The sequence below is a fragment of the Oryzias latipes genome, chromosome 20, assembly GCF_002234675.1.
Source record: "Oryzias latipes chromosome 20, ASM223467v1".
Taxonomy (NCBI): Eukaryota; Metazoa; Chordata; class Actinopteri; order Beloniformes; family Adrianichthyidae; genus Oryzias; species Oryzias latipes.
This window is the reverse complement of record NC_019878.2, coordinates 19,764,958-19,781,967: the sequence shown is the minus strand read 5'-3', so window position 1 is coordinate 19,781,967 and position 17,010 is coordinate 19,764,958. Positions and strand designations below refer to the sequence as shown.

General features: G+C 37.1%; 1 protein-coding gene across 1 annotated transcript in view; it reads left to right on the top strand.

The window, feature by feature from the left end:
- The window catches only part of ptprn2 (protein tyrosine phosphatase, receptor type N2), a 121,434-nt gene that overhangs the window by 64,100 nt on the left and 40,324 nt on the right, over positions 1 to 17,010 (top strand). The window contains exon 11 of the mRNA XM_020712453.2: positions 6,885 to 6,949. Within this exon, the coding sequence (XP_020568112.1) occupies positions 6,885 to 6,949 (65 nt within the window). The remainder of the gene's footprint in view (positions 1 to 6,884; positions 6,950 to 17,010) is intronic.

Genomic DNA, 17,010 nt, shown 5'->3' with positions numbered 1-17,010 from the left:
AGAAACAGATATTATTTATGTGTGTGCGGGTAGTGTTTGTGTGCTGTGTGGGCTCAAGAACAGCAGGTGAGGACTAGCGTAGGTGGATTATTCATCCAGCATTGAAAGGGTTTCTAATAAGGGAGGAAGCAATTATAACTGTCATGTGTGTTCCAACTGAAAAGCGAAGGTGCATAGAAGGCATTTGAAAGCATCTGCATCTAAAGCCCATGCTTATTGAGGTCAGTCACAGATGCGGGAATCACACTTTTACCTGGTTTTTGGATCATGTTTCTTTCTTTGCATTTCCTGTAAACCAAAAAGAAAATATGTTTTGTAACAGAGTTAATTTGCTGTTTTGGTAACAGTTCCTGGTGTGTGGATTCAGGCTGTATGGCAGCATTTGGTGTGTTGGGGAGCTCTGTTTTATCCACAGGAACTGATCGATAAGGATGAATAAACAGCAAGTCAGCCAGAAACCCTGATGTGAGCAGCATGGTTCTACCATGTGACGTTTGAGTGGCTTTTATGGTTGGCACTGCTGATTGGAAATTTGTGCCTAATGTCCCTGGCATGTGTTTATGTTAGTTTATGAACATTTGGCCCGTTAAAAATGTAGACTTTCTCCTCAGGTGTTAAGTCACATTTAAATGTGTCTGTGTTTCAATGAAAATTGTGTTTTTGGGGTTTTTCGCATGTTTTTGTGGCAGTTTTCTGATGATGAAGGACATATAATAAAAAATGAAGCTTAAACTAGCATTTCTGAGTATTTCTTTATTTAAATCATTGTGAATCAGGAGCAGACTAAAACATGCAGTTTTAAAACATTTGTAGGTGTGATGTCGTAGCTATAATGAGTAGGCTCCCTGTTCTGCTTCATTACGATAGATCCACTTGTAAGCGATTAGACCCATGTACATCTTCGTTTTCCTCGACCGAGCTGGTATCTGGCTCAAAACTGTACGGCTGGATAGCTCAGATACTGCTTGCCACATGTGCTGGACCGGTCATGTGCACACATACAATGTTTAAATTGTATTTGCTTTTCAATTACTTTAACATTTTTATTTACTTTATTTATGATTTATTGGTGTATGTTATTAATTTTTACTATTTTAGCTTCCTTTTTCTATTTTTAGGTTCATGTTTTTTTATCATTTCTTTTTTTTTTCTTACGTTTGCTGTGCGGATAGTAATTTCATCTGTCCCATATGGTAAAACCTATTGCACATCTGCCAACAATTAAAATCTTGAATCAACTTAATGTTGCACAAATCATATTACAGTTTAAGCTGGACATCACAGACATCAGTTCCGGTTCTGAAAAATGTAAAAGTTGTTGAGTTGTTTGTGTCTAGGTTTTAAAGGAACATATTGGTTATCATTAGAAAAAAGACCCAGATAACTTTTATAATCTTTATCTTTCTCTATACCAATTTCTGCAATATGACATAAACTTTAAGACATTTCATTTAGATAAAAAATATCCTTTAAAAATCACCTTTATGTGCTAATTTCTTTGCTACAACTCTGAAAGATAATGTCGCTTTATGAAAGCATTTTATCTTTAATTTCCTCTGTATATTAAACCTCCAAAGCTCATCTGATTTTCCTTCAACTGTAAAGTTGATGAGAAAAGTGTGTTCATGACTTAAAATAGCTTAGATTTGACTTTGCTTCACTCTGTAGAAAACACATGTTGCAGATCAATCAGCTCCCAATACTGGGAATCATTCGGTTTTAAAGACTTTAAAGTGATTAGAGCAGCTTAAGACACTCAGCACCTCCAATTTCAGTCAAGTTGTTTTATCAGAAGTCTGATATTATCCATTAAAACATAATGTGTCTAACAAATGGCAGCTTAGCATGAAGCAAAACAGTTGGAAAAACTATTGGGAAAAAAGGAGGTATTAGTAAGTATGTAATTTAGGTGGATTTATTAATTTATGTATTGCAGCACTAATCTGCAGACAAATGCACAGAATAAATAGAGCTGGACACATTTGATGTTGTGCCACAGTTAAGTATTTCAGGGCCTCCAGTTAAGATTTCAAAATGCCAACTTTTGTTGATTTTAAAAACGTTTTTAATGGTCTGGGAGATTTAATGACCTCATGTTAAATTTACTAAATGGTAAAGTTAAATGCCCCTGGTTGGCAAAGAGCTTATGCTTCAATTTTGTTTCTATTAATCCTCCAAATAATTGGTTTGTGATCTTCATCCAATAGAACATTGACTTCCCCTGGAATTTTCTCTTTTTTTTTTTACTCGTAGCACATATGCATTCAAAGTGCCACAAGTAAGAAATATGATTTCAAATGGTTTCTTCTCATTTTTTATCTCATGCATGAGTTGGAGATATTAATTTTTGCAAAAGCGATGGCTATATCTCTGCACCGAATTCCATTTTGATAAAAATCAGCAGGCATATGTCACGTCTGAAGGGCTTACCCTATGTGTTTACATTATACCTGTAATAAATATGCTCCTGCTCCAAAGTCTAGGTAACATCTCTTCATACTCTGAGCTATAAAAGAATATTACTGTTTTGTTCCTCGCCATAGATTTTGACTGAAAAATTGGTTCCCGTGCATCATATCTGTCAGTGAGATCAGCTCCTTCTCTTTGCCTTCACCTTCCTCCATTCCACCCCGCAATCGCTGCCTCCGATAGGTCGAGACAGCCGTCATATGTGCAAGAGGAAAGTGATGAGCAAAATGGCAACTTTAATATCGGTGTGATTGCCCGCTGATAGGGCTAACGGCAGTAGAGCGGCGTCAGACCTCCTCCGCAATAAACGCCTTCATTTTGTTTGGTTGGAGTGAAGGATGGAGTGATGGACGTTTTGAACGTAGAGGGCCTGAGGAACAGAAGGGAAAGGAAGCAGATAGGTGAAATGGATTGGGATGTTATTGAATATTAAAAGATCAATCAGAGGATAATATGCGGGTTTTTTTTCAACAACTGTATATAGTTTGGTAGGAGAGAAAACTATATCCGATGCTGAGCGATGTTCAAAAATTAAAACAGGTGATGCTGAATTTACGCAATAGTAAGTTTTAATCAAATTTCAGTTTCCTTTTGCTGTAAGTGCAACACAGCTACTTAAATGTCACATAAAAACTAAACCTAAATGGCATTTTTTTTCTTTTTATTCTATATTGCTCTTCATTAACACGCACATCAAGGAATACTCTCAATCATCCTTTACTTCGTTGATTGAAATGGCCTTTTCCTTTTCTTCAACAAATCCCTGAAGAGTTTCTGAAGTATTCTTCTGCTCCTCAGCCTAACGGCAACATTGATTAGGCTTTAAATTAAAGCTTCGCTCTGCACTTCCAGCACTCTGTGGAACAGTTGTGTGTTTCTCAAAGTTTGTAAATTACTTCACTGGCAATTCAAATAAATTAGACGAAGGCTACTGGCTTATTTTATTTTATTCTTTATTTTTGTCAAACTTAAAAAAAAACACTTTAGTCATATATGTTCAAGAATAAACATGCAATTTCTGTGTCTGATTTGTGTGGTGAAAGTGAGTTTCTACAGCAAAAAGCAGATTTACATTGTGAAACGTTTATTTATTATTTTATTTTGTCCTTTTGTATCTCCTTCTAAATTCTATATGGAGGAAGAAACAAATGTTATTCACTCAGAAGGAATATCCAAAAACCTTTTTTGAGCCTCAGGTATAAAGAAAGTAAGTTTGAATGTGCAGCAGAGGCAAAACAGAAAAAGAAATAATAATAAAAGGTTCACAGAGTTGATGTCTGAAATTTTAAAAACCTCGAAAGTTGAGAATTAGTTCTCAGTTTGAAACTCCTATTGTTAAAAAAAAAAAACATATTGATTGAGAGTAAACCTCCTTCAAGTCAAGTTTTTATTCTTTCAGATAAAACATGTTCCTTTTTCATTTCAGTTCACCCTAAAAACCTTCTGTGTCTCTTTTCTCCGCCTTTTTTTAAATCCGATTTATCAACCAAAAGGATCAAACTGGCACAGGGGATCAGATCTCACCAGTAAAAATTAGACTAGATAGCCTCAGACAGTGCCTATTAAAACAGATGGAGGAGCTGCTCTGAAATGAGACCTGACATCTCTTTTCCACAGCCTGTCAGGAGTATTTGGTCTCTAATTTGAAACCTATAAAAACCGAATGTGTAGGTCTTTGAAAAGAAAAAGAGAGACAGAGTCAAGCTCCTGTGGGAGGTTAATTGAAGAGGTGACCGAGAAGAAATGCTGTAGGCTGTTATCTGTACAACCAGTGAGAGGATAAGCAATCTATTGCAACTGCACCCAAAACCATCTCGTCACCAGCTAATGAGCTTGGAAAGTACAATGTATTTACATTTAAAGAGGTTGTTGTGGGACTGTCTTTTCCTTTGGGCTGATTTGACGTTTTACCTTTGTTTCCCAGCTGACCTTTAAGCATCTTTAGCTTCTTCATGAAATGGTTCCTGTCAGGCTGTCAATCAAACCTGAGCTCCTGATGATGTGTTTTGATTTCTTGGCTAAGCTAGTTTGACTCATGATGCACTGTGACCCAAGAAGGGTCCTTGTTAGGACCAAAGGTGTTGTATGACCTTTTAGCAGCTTCTTCCACTACCTATGCCCCTCACCCAGATGGGCCCAATTACCTCGCTCATTACCCCCTCCTGAACAGCACCAGACCTGGGCAGGTACTGGTAGCGAGCGACTAAATGCAGGGGTGTGAGCGTACACTCAAATTTTCCCCTCACTGACAGTGGAATGTCTTCGTTGTCTTCCTTTCTTCACCACTGTGGAGATTTTAAATGCACACTTGCCTTCTCCAACTTCCTGTTTTCATTTTGCTCCCTTTAGACAGACACCCCTTGGTGACTACCCAAAATAGAAGTTGTCCCTTTTGCTGCCGTGTTGATGGGATGATAGGATGATCAATGTTTGCAGGATCCTTAATAACCAGGAAGAGAAAAGGCGACAGAGGAAGAGCCAGGGAGATGGATGATTATACTAAAAGTAGCGTAGTTAATTAGATAGAATTTTGCATGCATTGTGGACTGAGTGGAATCATCGGGGTAGATTAAAATACTAATTAAACAGGCCCACCGCCGAATTTGGAGTGTGAGGTGGGGTTCAGCTCTTCAGGGTCATTTGCATAGCCTTCATCTGGGGAGATGGGATTTAAAGGACCTGCTCTCCCTTCAACTCTTTTTTTTTTTCCTTTTCTACATTACCAATCACATTCAGATGCAAACAGACTTAATTAAAATGATTTTTTTTTCCTTTTCAGTCTATAAATTGGTGTAATCTATTAAGGCCGCTTTGATTTTGTTTGGCAAAATGAATGTTTCCATTAAAGTGCGGAAGGCAGGATAAGCACAGTGAGGAGGGAAAAGTCGGCAGCACTGTGATCTTGAGCGATGGATATTCAGCATCGGCCCAATTTTAGTTTGATTTGCATGACAATATCCTTTGTGAACAAAGCGTTGGAAATAGGATGCCATATTTGATTAGATCAGAAGATTTGAGGATCTGATGTGGGTGTTGTATTAATTACTAGAAGAACAAAGGCTGGAGCTTAAGTATTGTGTGCCATAAATGTACAGGAACTGTATCTGCTAATCTTGCGCAAGTCAGGGCCCTTGTGCTCAATAAGTGCATTCAAAGTGATATATTTTGGATTTTTCATTGATTTTTAAGCAGGTTTTGTTGTGACAGTCTGTCATCTGCTTTAGTGCTAACTCTCAAACTCTCTATTCAGACACTTGTGGTTAGATTTGAATTTTTTTCAACAGGCTCAATATAAGGTTATCTAACACAACAGGAATTAGCATGTGGAGGTTCTAAAACTTTATTCTTAGTTTGACATAAATTAATCCTCCGGAGCTTTATTCCACAAATTATTGCAAAATAACTGATTCATACTTACATATTGTGCTAAGCTGACCTACCAACCACTCGCAGTAGTAAATATTTTGTAATAATTACTGTAATAAATTGGATGCAATATTTATAATTGTTGCAGGAACATAAAGCTTTTGATCAAATCTAATTCAATACTTTGACATTCCAGTAAGGAAAAATTGAACTAAGTGTCCCTTTTACAATTTTTCTTTCAGGACAATCTTTGTTGTCAGCTGGTGCTTCAAAAATGATTTGATTTAAAATGAATTAAGTTTCTACAAAATTGAGGTTTTATAGTAAAATTGGATTTAACCCCTAATCACCTATTGATGCAAATATGCAACAAATCATTTCCGCTCCAAACTTAACCTTCATTTAGCATCTATATTAAAGTAAAAACTAAAGAAGTTTATTGTATAAAAAAATTGTTGTAATTTTATTACTTATCAATATGAGTTACTGATGTGATTATTTTGAACTTAAAACATCTTAATACTCAAGTCCAAAATAGCTGTTCTGGAATCCTGTTATCTACTGAAGGGCTGCCTACTTTATTTCTACAATAAGATAGGAAAGTCCATGATCATTCACTGGAAAATGTCTTTAGAAGTATCAATCTGCTTGGGATGAAGAGTTTTTGTATTGTGTTAGACTTAAATCTCAGCCAGGGCTTTTGTGGCTTAGCAGCTTCTGAGATTCTTAGGTTCCTGCAGCTCATTCACAGTTCTCTAATATCCATACTAGGTCTCTTACAGACCTAAAATGAACCTGAAGTGCAAAAATTAGCATTCAAAGTTGCCTTTATTATCTGAAGAGAATAAAGTGATGACAGATATTTGAAAAGATGAATATACGTGGGATGCACACTTTCCATGAGCAGCCTGAGATCTGACTCAGATCCGCTGCATCCGTCTCAGTTTCACTGACCTCTTGTTCTGCCTCAGGAGCACATGAATCTGCTGCCCTGTCATCCATTGTTCATCCTTCTCTCATACCTCCTCTGCTTTTGTCTCCCATTGCAGTCCAGCAGAAGCTGCAGCTGGAAAAGGAGACAGGCCTGAAGATTGTGGAGGCTGGAGTTAGCGATGTAAGTATAAGTCACCCTCAAACATCCTCTACTCTGCTCTGAAAGGTAAAAAAAAAAAGAGCGGGTATGACCATGCTCATTTTCTGTATATGGGCAGATAAAACAGGAGAAGCTGTGTGATTTCAGTTTGTCTTAACACCTGCGTCACATCTGCAGCTTCAACTGTGCAGCCAAACAGTAATCTTTTACAGCAAACACATTTTTCAGTGTGCCAAGGTGATTGCTGTCCCTTCGATTCATTTCCTTGAGGTGTCTCAGAGCTGTTATCACCATTCCGAATGAAAAACAAGACAAAAGCACGATGAGCTTTATGAAACTTAAAGTAAGTGTTGTTCGCTGCCTTTCAGCAACAATAAAGGGATTATCTTGAGTGCTTGTCACTTGTCAGGAGCCTGAAGACTACTGTGACATATTCATAGGAAAAAATTAAGAGAAGAGGAGGAGAAGAAGAGCTCTCCGTATGATCCAGATGAAAGGAGAGTAATGTGTATTTATTCAACAGTGATAAATATTCATATGTATCAAAGGTGAGGATCTAATCAAGCACCCATTCATGCGTTATAGCCCTCCGTGCTTGCCTGGTAACTGAGTTCCCCTATGGAAATGAGACAGACAGCCACAGACCCTTGAGCTGCCCTGATCCTGAGGCATGCTGGGAGCTAAGTGGATATGGCCTGTGCACTGCAGGACAGTTGCCAGTGGCAACAACCATCACACAAGGCACAGACAAGATCATTTCCCTGTGTTAGTGCCATCTATGCTGTCTCTCTCCTTTTTGACGTCAGAGCCTTTCTTCACCCACCTGCTTCCTACTACTCTGTACCTTTTTTGTTTTGCTTCACAGCATCTCTCATATTATTCCACTTTGGGTTTTATCACATATCTTTTTTTGAAAAAATATTGCTTTTCTTTGTAATATTTTCTAAATGTCTTTCCCTCCCTGGCTTCCTTTCATTTGTTTATCCATGCTCAGAGTGATTCCTGTGCTTAGCTAGCTCTGGAACAAGGCTGTGTTTGTCATATTGGGCCTATTTGTAGATAATTAGCTGCAATAATAGCCTCACTGCAGGAGATAGGTTGAGGGAGGCTATGGTTAGAAAGAGGGAGGGAGAAGAGGAAGAATCCTTCTTCCACCTCATGGGGAGAAAATCTGCACCAGACTGTGTTTGCAGAGATGCATGTAGAGGAAGTGCAGCATTTACTGTTCTGCAAATATCAAGCTGGCAGAGGACAAATTGTGAAAGTCGCTCGTAAAGTGTTTTATGAACAACAGCTCTAATGCGAATGTGTTGATCTCACCAGTTTGTATCGCAGAAGCTGAGAGTTTAAGGGTAAGTTGGGGAAAATAGTAGCTTTTGACAGAAGAGCTTGTAAAGTGGGCTCTTCAAATGCATTAGTTTAAAAGGTGTTAAACCAGGAGCTTGCTTTCAGTAAATTTGCACTAAATTGACCGCATTTATGAGTGAATTCATGATGGAGGATGCAAGAAAGATGTTTTTTTTTTTTCCTAGTCGCAGAAATAGAAATGTGCTTGCTCTTTCAATTTATTACACATACAAAGCGGGAAATTAATCAGCTGAAAGTTCTGAATTTTTCCTCTTACATTTGTAGGAAAAAAGATTGGCTTGTACCGTTACGTTCTATCACTAACAGCCTCGCTCTCCTTGGTTTTATTTAAGGGGTGACAAATGACAGAACAGCTTAGGAAGATGTCCAGATAGCGCAAACGTCAATACTGGTGGATACAGCGAGGATAAGCAAATGTCAAAGTGGGGAGGAGGAGACTTTAGTCAATAAGCTGAGAAGTAGCTACCGTGTTATTTATTGCCTGGAAGATGGTTTACAAAGAAGAGGAGATAGAGATGACTTTTTACATTTTAAAACATAAGTTGGACGTAAAAGCTGTGTGTTTTATTTGAAATTTCCAAATAAAGAGCGGCTGCACTGTTTACATTCACACTGGGCTGAAAATATGTCTTCAATATGTTATTATCAGCCTGCTCTCAGTGTGGGATGTAGACCCAGGAAGTTGATGGCGCACGCTGACTTCCATAACTTAATTGTTCCTCAAAAGCTGTGTGACTGTTCCTCTCTGCCCTCCTTCTCTGAGTCACTGCGAAAGCTGTGGATTTACAGCCAGCCTGTGGTTTGTGTGGGCTACGTCAATCACTTTCTTTTTTAAGATTTTCAGCGGCCATACTGTAGATTAGATCATTAATATTAGCATCCTGCTTGGGTTTAATAAATAAAAAAATAATAAATAAAAAATTTTACTTAATGTTTGTGGGATATTTAAGCTCAAAAAATCTCTTCTGAACATTAGCATTTCTCTTAATTAAATTCCTAATGATCTCCAACTTACTCTGTAAATGCCACAGACAGTCGCATGGTTTTGGAGAGGCTTTCCTCCAGAATTATAAATGTAATTATAAGAAAACGGCAATAATAATCACCCTGACAGCTGCAAAGCTGCGTGTTTGTAGCATTTTGTGTTGTCTGTGTGCCAATATGTCCTAATAAAACAGAAAGATTTCATTTAAGCATCCATTCTCTCTGCATGGGATGTTTCCCTTGTGATTAAGTTGGTAGTTAAATTGAAATCCAATGACATTTTGACAGTGGTCTTGTGCTCAGGATAACTCTGGCAAAATGCATGTGTGAAGTACCACTCATTAAGCACTGAAATCCCAGAGCTACATGTCAACTGATTGTTCAACCACTAAATGTAAATCATATATGGCAGACGTGGAGTCTCATCACTGTAGATGTGTGAGTTGCTTTTGCATTTTGCATTCACAATTGTGAAATAAATACAAAGTTTGGTATCAATGTTTGTCCTTGACTGTGAGAAATACTCACAGACTAGCACACTATTCATTTGCACTAAGATTTTTATCTTTCTCTTGCCTGTGTTTAAAATTACATTTCAGGAGAAATAAAACTCGAAAACCTCTCTGATGTGAAGAACACACGCTGAAGGCCACAGTGTTATGAATGCTGAAAGCTCGTGTTATCTCCCTAATCAAATGACAAAATGCAGAGCCACGGACGCTGAACTCATTTCAGAAATAAGGTCACATGTAATGATGACCCCTTTACCATGAATCTGGGAGGTTTCTGTGCAATATTTTTTTCTTTACTATTATTGCAACTCCAGCAACTTAATTAAAATCTTTTTAAAAAACGTCCTTTTTTAATCTGAATAATTGTACAATGTAAATGATTTTTGCTATATTAAAAAAACGATTCAAGAGCAAGAATGTTTCTTTAATTAACCTTTTACTTGTTATCTTTTCTGTTCTAGTAAAGGAAGGACGAAGAAAAGCAAACTGGATAACTGAAGCAAGTTATCCAAATGAAGGCAAAAAGCATGAAAAAGTTTAGGCAAAAAGCAGCTAGAAAAATTAAGTAAAGGAGAGAGAAATTATTGAAAGGAAACAGCTGATGCAATTAACCACAACAATTAATCACACCTAAGTGGAAAATAAAAAGGTTAGAGGAGAGAAGGAAACAAAAATATCATGAATATTATACAAGAAATCAATTAAGAAAGAAAAATGAACTTAGGTGTTAGATTTGACAACAAATAGCTAAAAGAGTAATTCAACCTGTATGTCATAGATTTTGCTGCTTGAACGGAGCAGGGAGATTGTGTATTTTCTAGACGTCACGAATACGGTCTTTTTAAAACAGCAATTTTCTGTCTGATTCTGATTTATGATTTGAAACAAATGTAATTTTAAGCTTAATTATATTCATAAGTGTCTTCCATCATCGGAACAATGCCACAAAATGTGATAAAAACACCCAAAACACAATTTTAATCAGAGTGGATGTTTGAAGAAGACATTTAAACGTATGTTCCTATATTTTTCTTTTAAAAGCTTCTTCCTAAGATAAACATTTTTGCAAAACTCAAAAGTAACAGTCATTTACTAAAATCTAAATTTGTGTCTTTATTTTGATATTTAAAACTTCAAAATGTCACATAAAGTATGGTAGTACCAAAATAAACTTCACTTATTTTGGTTATTTTGTATCTTTAATATGCAACTTTTGCTCATGAAAGACTTCTATTTTTTTTTTTTTTACTATAACTTTAGTGTATTTTTGCTTTTTACCTGCTTTGTCCCTCAAACTGTTCATGGTGTTCCTTTTATGTCAAAATTACAATAGAATCAAAAGTAAAGAACAAAAACTACATTTGTACCACCATCCATAATGCACTCAGTGGGATCCAGCATCTTCAGCCCCAGAGATGATCACGCTCAATTTACATTTTCTTTTGACAGAAGACACTGTCACATGAATATTTATTTCCATTTTATTTTTATTTTTTTACCAGGGCCTTTTTGCTGTCTTTAATCTAACAAAGCCTGAACATTGTAGTATATTGCGCTTGTGCAACCATCAGTGACTGCAATCTAACCAAGCAAATGGGACAAATCATTTCAGCTGAGACTTCAAAGGAAAACTAAACTGCCCGTTTCCTAGCGGAGAAAAAATGTGCTCCGGCTGGAATACATGTGAAAGCAAGTTTATCCGGTATTAGCTTTGCTTCCGTACATGTGTTCCCAACTTTTTAAAACCATAAGAAGTGGAAGATAAGAAACAATCATGATCATTTTTAAGTTTTGTATTTTTCTTCTGGCATTCAGTGCCTTAGAGGAATTTTGGCTGGCTTGCTTGCATACAAATCATGAGCTCTGCTGGGTTTTGAGTTGTTTAGTTACTGTGTGCATTTATACCCTGTTTATTTCTATGAGCCAATCAATGGCACATTGGTCCTCAGCTGTCCCTTTCATATTGATAACCTATACAATCCTCCTCAAACACAGCACTAAATGTAAACAATAAATGAGAGCCATCTATAAAATTTTTAGCAGTGCAGGAGGCCATTCTGGCTGTTTTAAAAGTGGCTGAAATGCCATTGCTGTGGCAGATCTGGATGTGAAATGTCATAGTGGAGCAGCCCCACTGAGAATGCAGCCTGGAGAAACGCTTCCTCTTTGGAGACTCCAGCTGCCTCCCACTGATGAAAGCCCGTCCAGCAGCTCCGTTTCTCAGCAACCTTTTTACCATCACCTGACCTTTGGACTGAAGAAATGCCTTTGATAACATGCCATGCAGCTTGGTATTTGCCTTTCTCTATATATCATGACGTGCACTCCCCCTCTCCGGAGCGGCCAGACTTGTCTGTTTTTTAATGAGAGTCAGAATGTAAAGTGTTTACACTCTTGCTTCTTTTATGTTTGCTTTGTTAAAGGGAGATGCGGCTGCTGTGTTTGCTTGATGCTGGTCTTTTTTTTACTTTGTTCTTTGAAGGGCCGTTTCTCTTTTCCAGTGTCCACCTCTAACTTTTGGGAGAAGCTCAAGGCCGAGATGGCCTCGGAGGTATTATGTAGGTTTAGATCAAATTAAATCCAAAAAGGTGCAGCAATTAAGGCTTGTAAACTGTCATAAATAGTCTAATCGATCCACTGCTTCTCCAGACAGCTGTATCTTGTTCAATAAAACTGCAGATTACAGCTCCATAATTGGCATATGTAGCAACCAGAATGCTCTGAACTTTTTATTGTTGCTTGTCCCTTGGAAAATGCAAGCAGATATGCAGCAGTCTAATTTTTAAATTAAAATAGTACTTTGTGTTCCTGAGTTGCTTTTTTTTTTTAGTTTTTCTTCTTTTGCCTGACCCATCTCCTGACAAACATACTTAGACCATGATAACTAGGGATATAAAAGATACAGATACGTATCAAAAGGTCAATCAAGCACTGAGACTAATGGCAGTTATAAGTTTACAACTACAGATTATGTTGGTAAAAATGTATAAAATCGATCAGGAAGTAATTAATCAGTTTCTGGCTATCTTTGTCAGTTGCTCTTCCTGTTGTGCTCTCTACTGTGTCTTTATGTACATTTTATGGAAACCAAAGATGTCCAATCACAAGCTTGCTTCTGCCAAGTTGGGTCAACTGGCTGGAGATGATCCACAGTGAGGGATGGGGTGTTCTGTGCTCAAAACTCTCAAGTTCAACCATGGTTCCACAAGCCTCAGGCTCTACATACAGATTGGATGGTCATTTGTGATTATGAGTACGTAATAACTGAAATATTTATTAGTGTATGTGAGCGTATGCATATTTTCCAATCAATTTTATGACAAATTATTCTATGTTTGATGTATGCCTCTATGGGTATATGTTTCTGCTTTGATTGCTTGAAATAAAACATTTAAAATCCAAATCCAATTTCACGGAAGTGCCAACTGTTTGAAATTTGATCGCGAAGGAGAAATTAATAATTATGGTTTGTGCCCAAGCAAAATTCTATGACACCAAGTCTTTCATATATCGGAATAGAGCTGTGAAAGAAAAAGCCAGGAGCAAGATTCACGAGACTTGCACCGCGTCAACATTTCGCGCCAGGCCTCTTCCAACACTATATGACAGACATGCAATTGTAAATAAAAAGAAAAAATAAAAGAATCCCCTCCCTGCTTGTCCATTGTGAACACCATGGAGTGAACGAGTGTTCAACAACACGTTTAGTGCTGTCTTGAGCGTGTGTCATCTACCTGGTGTGAACGTAGCTTAAAAGACCTAAAATACCAGGCGTTAATGTTAGAAGCTGTTATATCCTTTAGTCATTCTTTTTTGTTGCTTTACGTAAAAAGTGCAATCAGAAAAAAAAGAAGAGTTTCTCTGTTCAAAAACATTTTAGTTTGTAGTTTTTAATGCCAAATGAATGATACATATCTAGATTGTATCCATTTAGGTAAAAAATCTGGACTGTATCATATCGCCACAAAGTTAGTTGAATCTTTTATGTATCCATTCATGAACCATGTATTGAGATGCGTATTGGATCATGTGAGAGGGAAAGATACACACCCCTAATAATAACCCCATTAGGGGTATGGTCCTTGTTGGGCTTAACGTCTGAATTTTAGAAATACAATTTAACAATATCTCTAATTAAAAACCATCCAATACTTTTTGAAACAAATGCCCTGGCAGTTTATGGAAATGTGTCGAGTGGCGTCTGGCAGTGGCAGCAGTGGGGTAGAGGTCTGGGTGCCTGAAATAGGCTGAGGTTACTGTGCCGAGGGACCCTGCAGTGTCCACAGCTGGATAGCATGGCAAAGGTTTTAAATGTCAGAGTTAAAGAGGGGATGTGTTTGCCATTTGGCCTGACAAGCTGCATGCCAAGGGACCGGCAGCAGGATGTTGGAGCAGGGTGCTCCCGGTCCGCGCTGCACAGCCCTCACCTTCTGCCATTTATCATGTGGCTTTTTGCCTAGCACATCTGGCACCTTAGTACTGACAGCAGCAGGGAAAACCCAGTGCTGCAGGCTAAGCAGCAGCCCTTGCTAATCTTTTTAATATCAAAACAAAAACCAAGCAGAAGTATTCCTTTGACAACTTGTAGTTTAAATGCCAAAAAAGCAGTTGTATTTAGAAAACAGTGATCAGAAGAAAGCATCCACTCTGCCTTATAGTTGTGTGTTTATCTTGATTTGTGATCGAGTCCTAACTGACTTTTTAGCATACACCCCAGTCTGAATGTATAGTAGCTGTAGAGCAGCATATTAATTATAGTTCAGAGGGTGCACAACACGGAAGCAGCTCTGCTCTCTGCAAATTAAACGCAATCAACTGTCGTATCATCTTTTATTGACTTTAATTGACTGTAATTGTGAGTCCTGCTGTAAATCTTGATGTTTTCTGCATGGCAAGGTCAAATGAATTGCTTGATGAGCTGTTCTGGTTTCTTTATACTGCGACCTTGAGTAAAGAGGAGTTGAGAGGATCTTGTATTTATTGAGGTAAAGCATTAGATGAAGAACTACTCTGATGACTTGTTTGACAGTATTTATAAGGTTTGGATCACTGAATTAATGCCGTCTATGTTCTAAAGAAATAATGCTATGTCAAAAAAATTCTGCAACATGAAGAGTTAATTGATAAAAATGAGAACAAATATTGATTTTCAAGAAAAATGCTGTTCAACGCGATTTCTAAGAAAAATAAATTAAAGGTAGGTCATTTTTTTATAGTTCAGTACGGAGAGATATTAGGACTGTGAATAAAGATTTATTTATATTATAGAAAAATGTACATGAAATGATTCCATGATAGTTGGCGGTTATAGGCTGTGGGGGGATGACGTCTTCCATACTTGGGATGAACTCGGACCATAGATGTATAAACCCAGAGTATAGATGATGATAGAGGCCAAACCATTCAAAATCATTTCTAAAAGTGGAGAACAGGGTGGAGGAGGGATGGCAAACTGTCTAAATTTTAGAAAGAGTAAATTATTTATGAGTTTAAAGACAAAAATAGGATTGTGATGGGCTGAGAAGAAGCTGGGCTATTTAGCTATTGGTTTCATGTAAAGTCCTAGTTGATAATAGTGTGTAGAGCGATGGAAAACCCCAACGTAGATCTTCTTTATTGAAGTTGCTCCAAAGCTTGTGTGCATTAAATTCTATAAGTGTATTTTTGCTTTTCTTACATGCCAGATTCTGTTTTCCATAAACGTTTCTTGTGGCTGAAAAGTTCTAGAACATCTCAGAGCAACTATCTCTACCAGTTTGTTCAATTATTTTGAGGTCTTACACAGTTGCTCCGACAGATGTTTGTTTCTTTTTCTCTGTAGGCTGCATGGATGCAACATCTTGTGTCTGTTCAGAAAACATTTTTAAGTCAGTCTCTTTAATTAAATAAGATATAACACTGCAAAAACACAAAATCCCAACATTTTTTCAGTTTACTTTCTTGTTTAAATATCTTTTTACACTTGATATAAGACAAAACTAACTTACTAGTAACTTTTCAGTGAGATGTAAGTAATATCTTTAATGAAAGTGTTTTTTTACTCAGAATTTACATACATTTTTGACAAGTTGATCTCAAAATGTTAAATTCTTGTCCTATATTAATTACTCTGCATGAAAATAAGGATAGCTGGACAGTTGTAGAGCTTAAAATAGGAGATCTTTTGAGGAAAAAGTAAAAGATACATGCTTATTGTTTTAAGGCATTCAGAGCAAAATACCTAAATATGAGTGCTTATAGCTATAGTTGCAAGATTAGGATTTGTCCTGAAAGAGCAGGGCATCACATCTTATTTTAGGAAATGTTACTAATATAAACTCTACTAGTTCCATTGACAGATTTTTTCACTTAAACTAGAAAAAAACACATTGTTTTCTAAATGCTTTAACTTATTTTGAGAAAAAACTGTTTTTACTAGTGAACACCACTAGATATCATGACTTATCTGTTACAAATATGATGTAATGACGACACAGTCGAGCCTCAAAAATATAAAGGTGAGGACTAAAACCAGAAGTGGATCTTAAAGCGCTCTGTGACTACGTGCTTCACACATCACAGTCCTCTGGATTTAGATGTGGTTGCCTGGAGACCTTTTTAAATTAACATGCAGTTATGTCAGGTGCTTGCTGCAAATGCTCAGATGCAGCCACCACAGGTGCATAACTGAAAGAGAGGAGAAACATTGGATTAGTTAGTTGGCAAGACCTGCATCCTGAATAGTTTGAAGGGAAACAAATGTACATATATATAATTTATAAGTGAGAAGTTGTGACTTAAAAGATGCTATTTCTGCTTTGCTTTTGATCTTATCTGTCATCTGCAGCATGATCAGCTTTGAAAGACAAGTCCTCTCTTTACAATTTTGGGATCAATCTCTGTAATTCTGTGTCATTTTCAAAGCCTTGTCTATAAGATGAACTAGTAGCAGGATTAATTTTCATTGTAGGAAACAACAAAAGGCGATTGAATCTTAGGAAGCCAAGTCCTCAAATACATGCAATCACATCTGTCACTATTCATTATATACATGAAAAAGACGACATCACAGTTTCACTAAAAGCCATTCAGTGTAATTATGTTTGCGGGTGAAAATAGGCCAGATTGATTATATGCATTCACAATAATGAGCTGCTGATATATTATTATATTACAAAGCCATCAAAATCCTGACATAAATCATAATTAATTCTGCCTTCAGAAATTCTGATCAGCCGT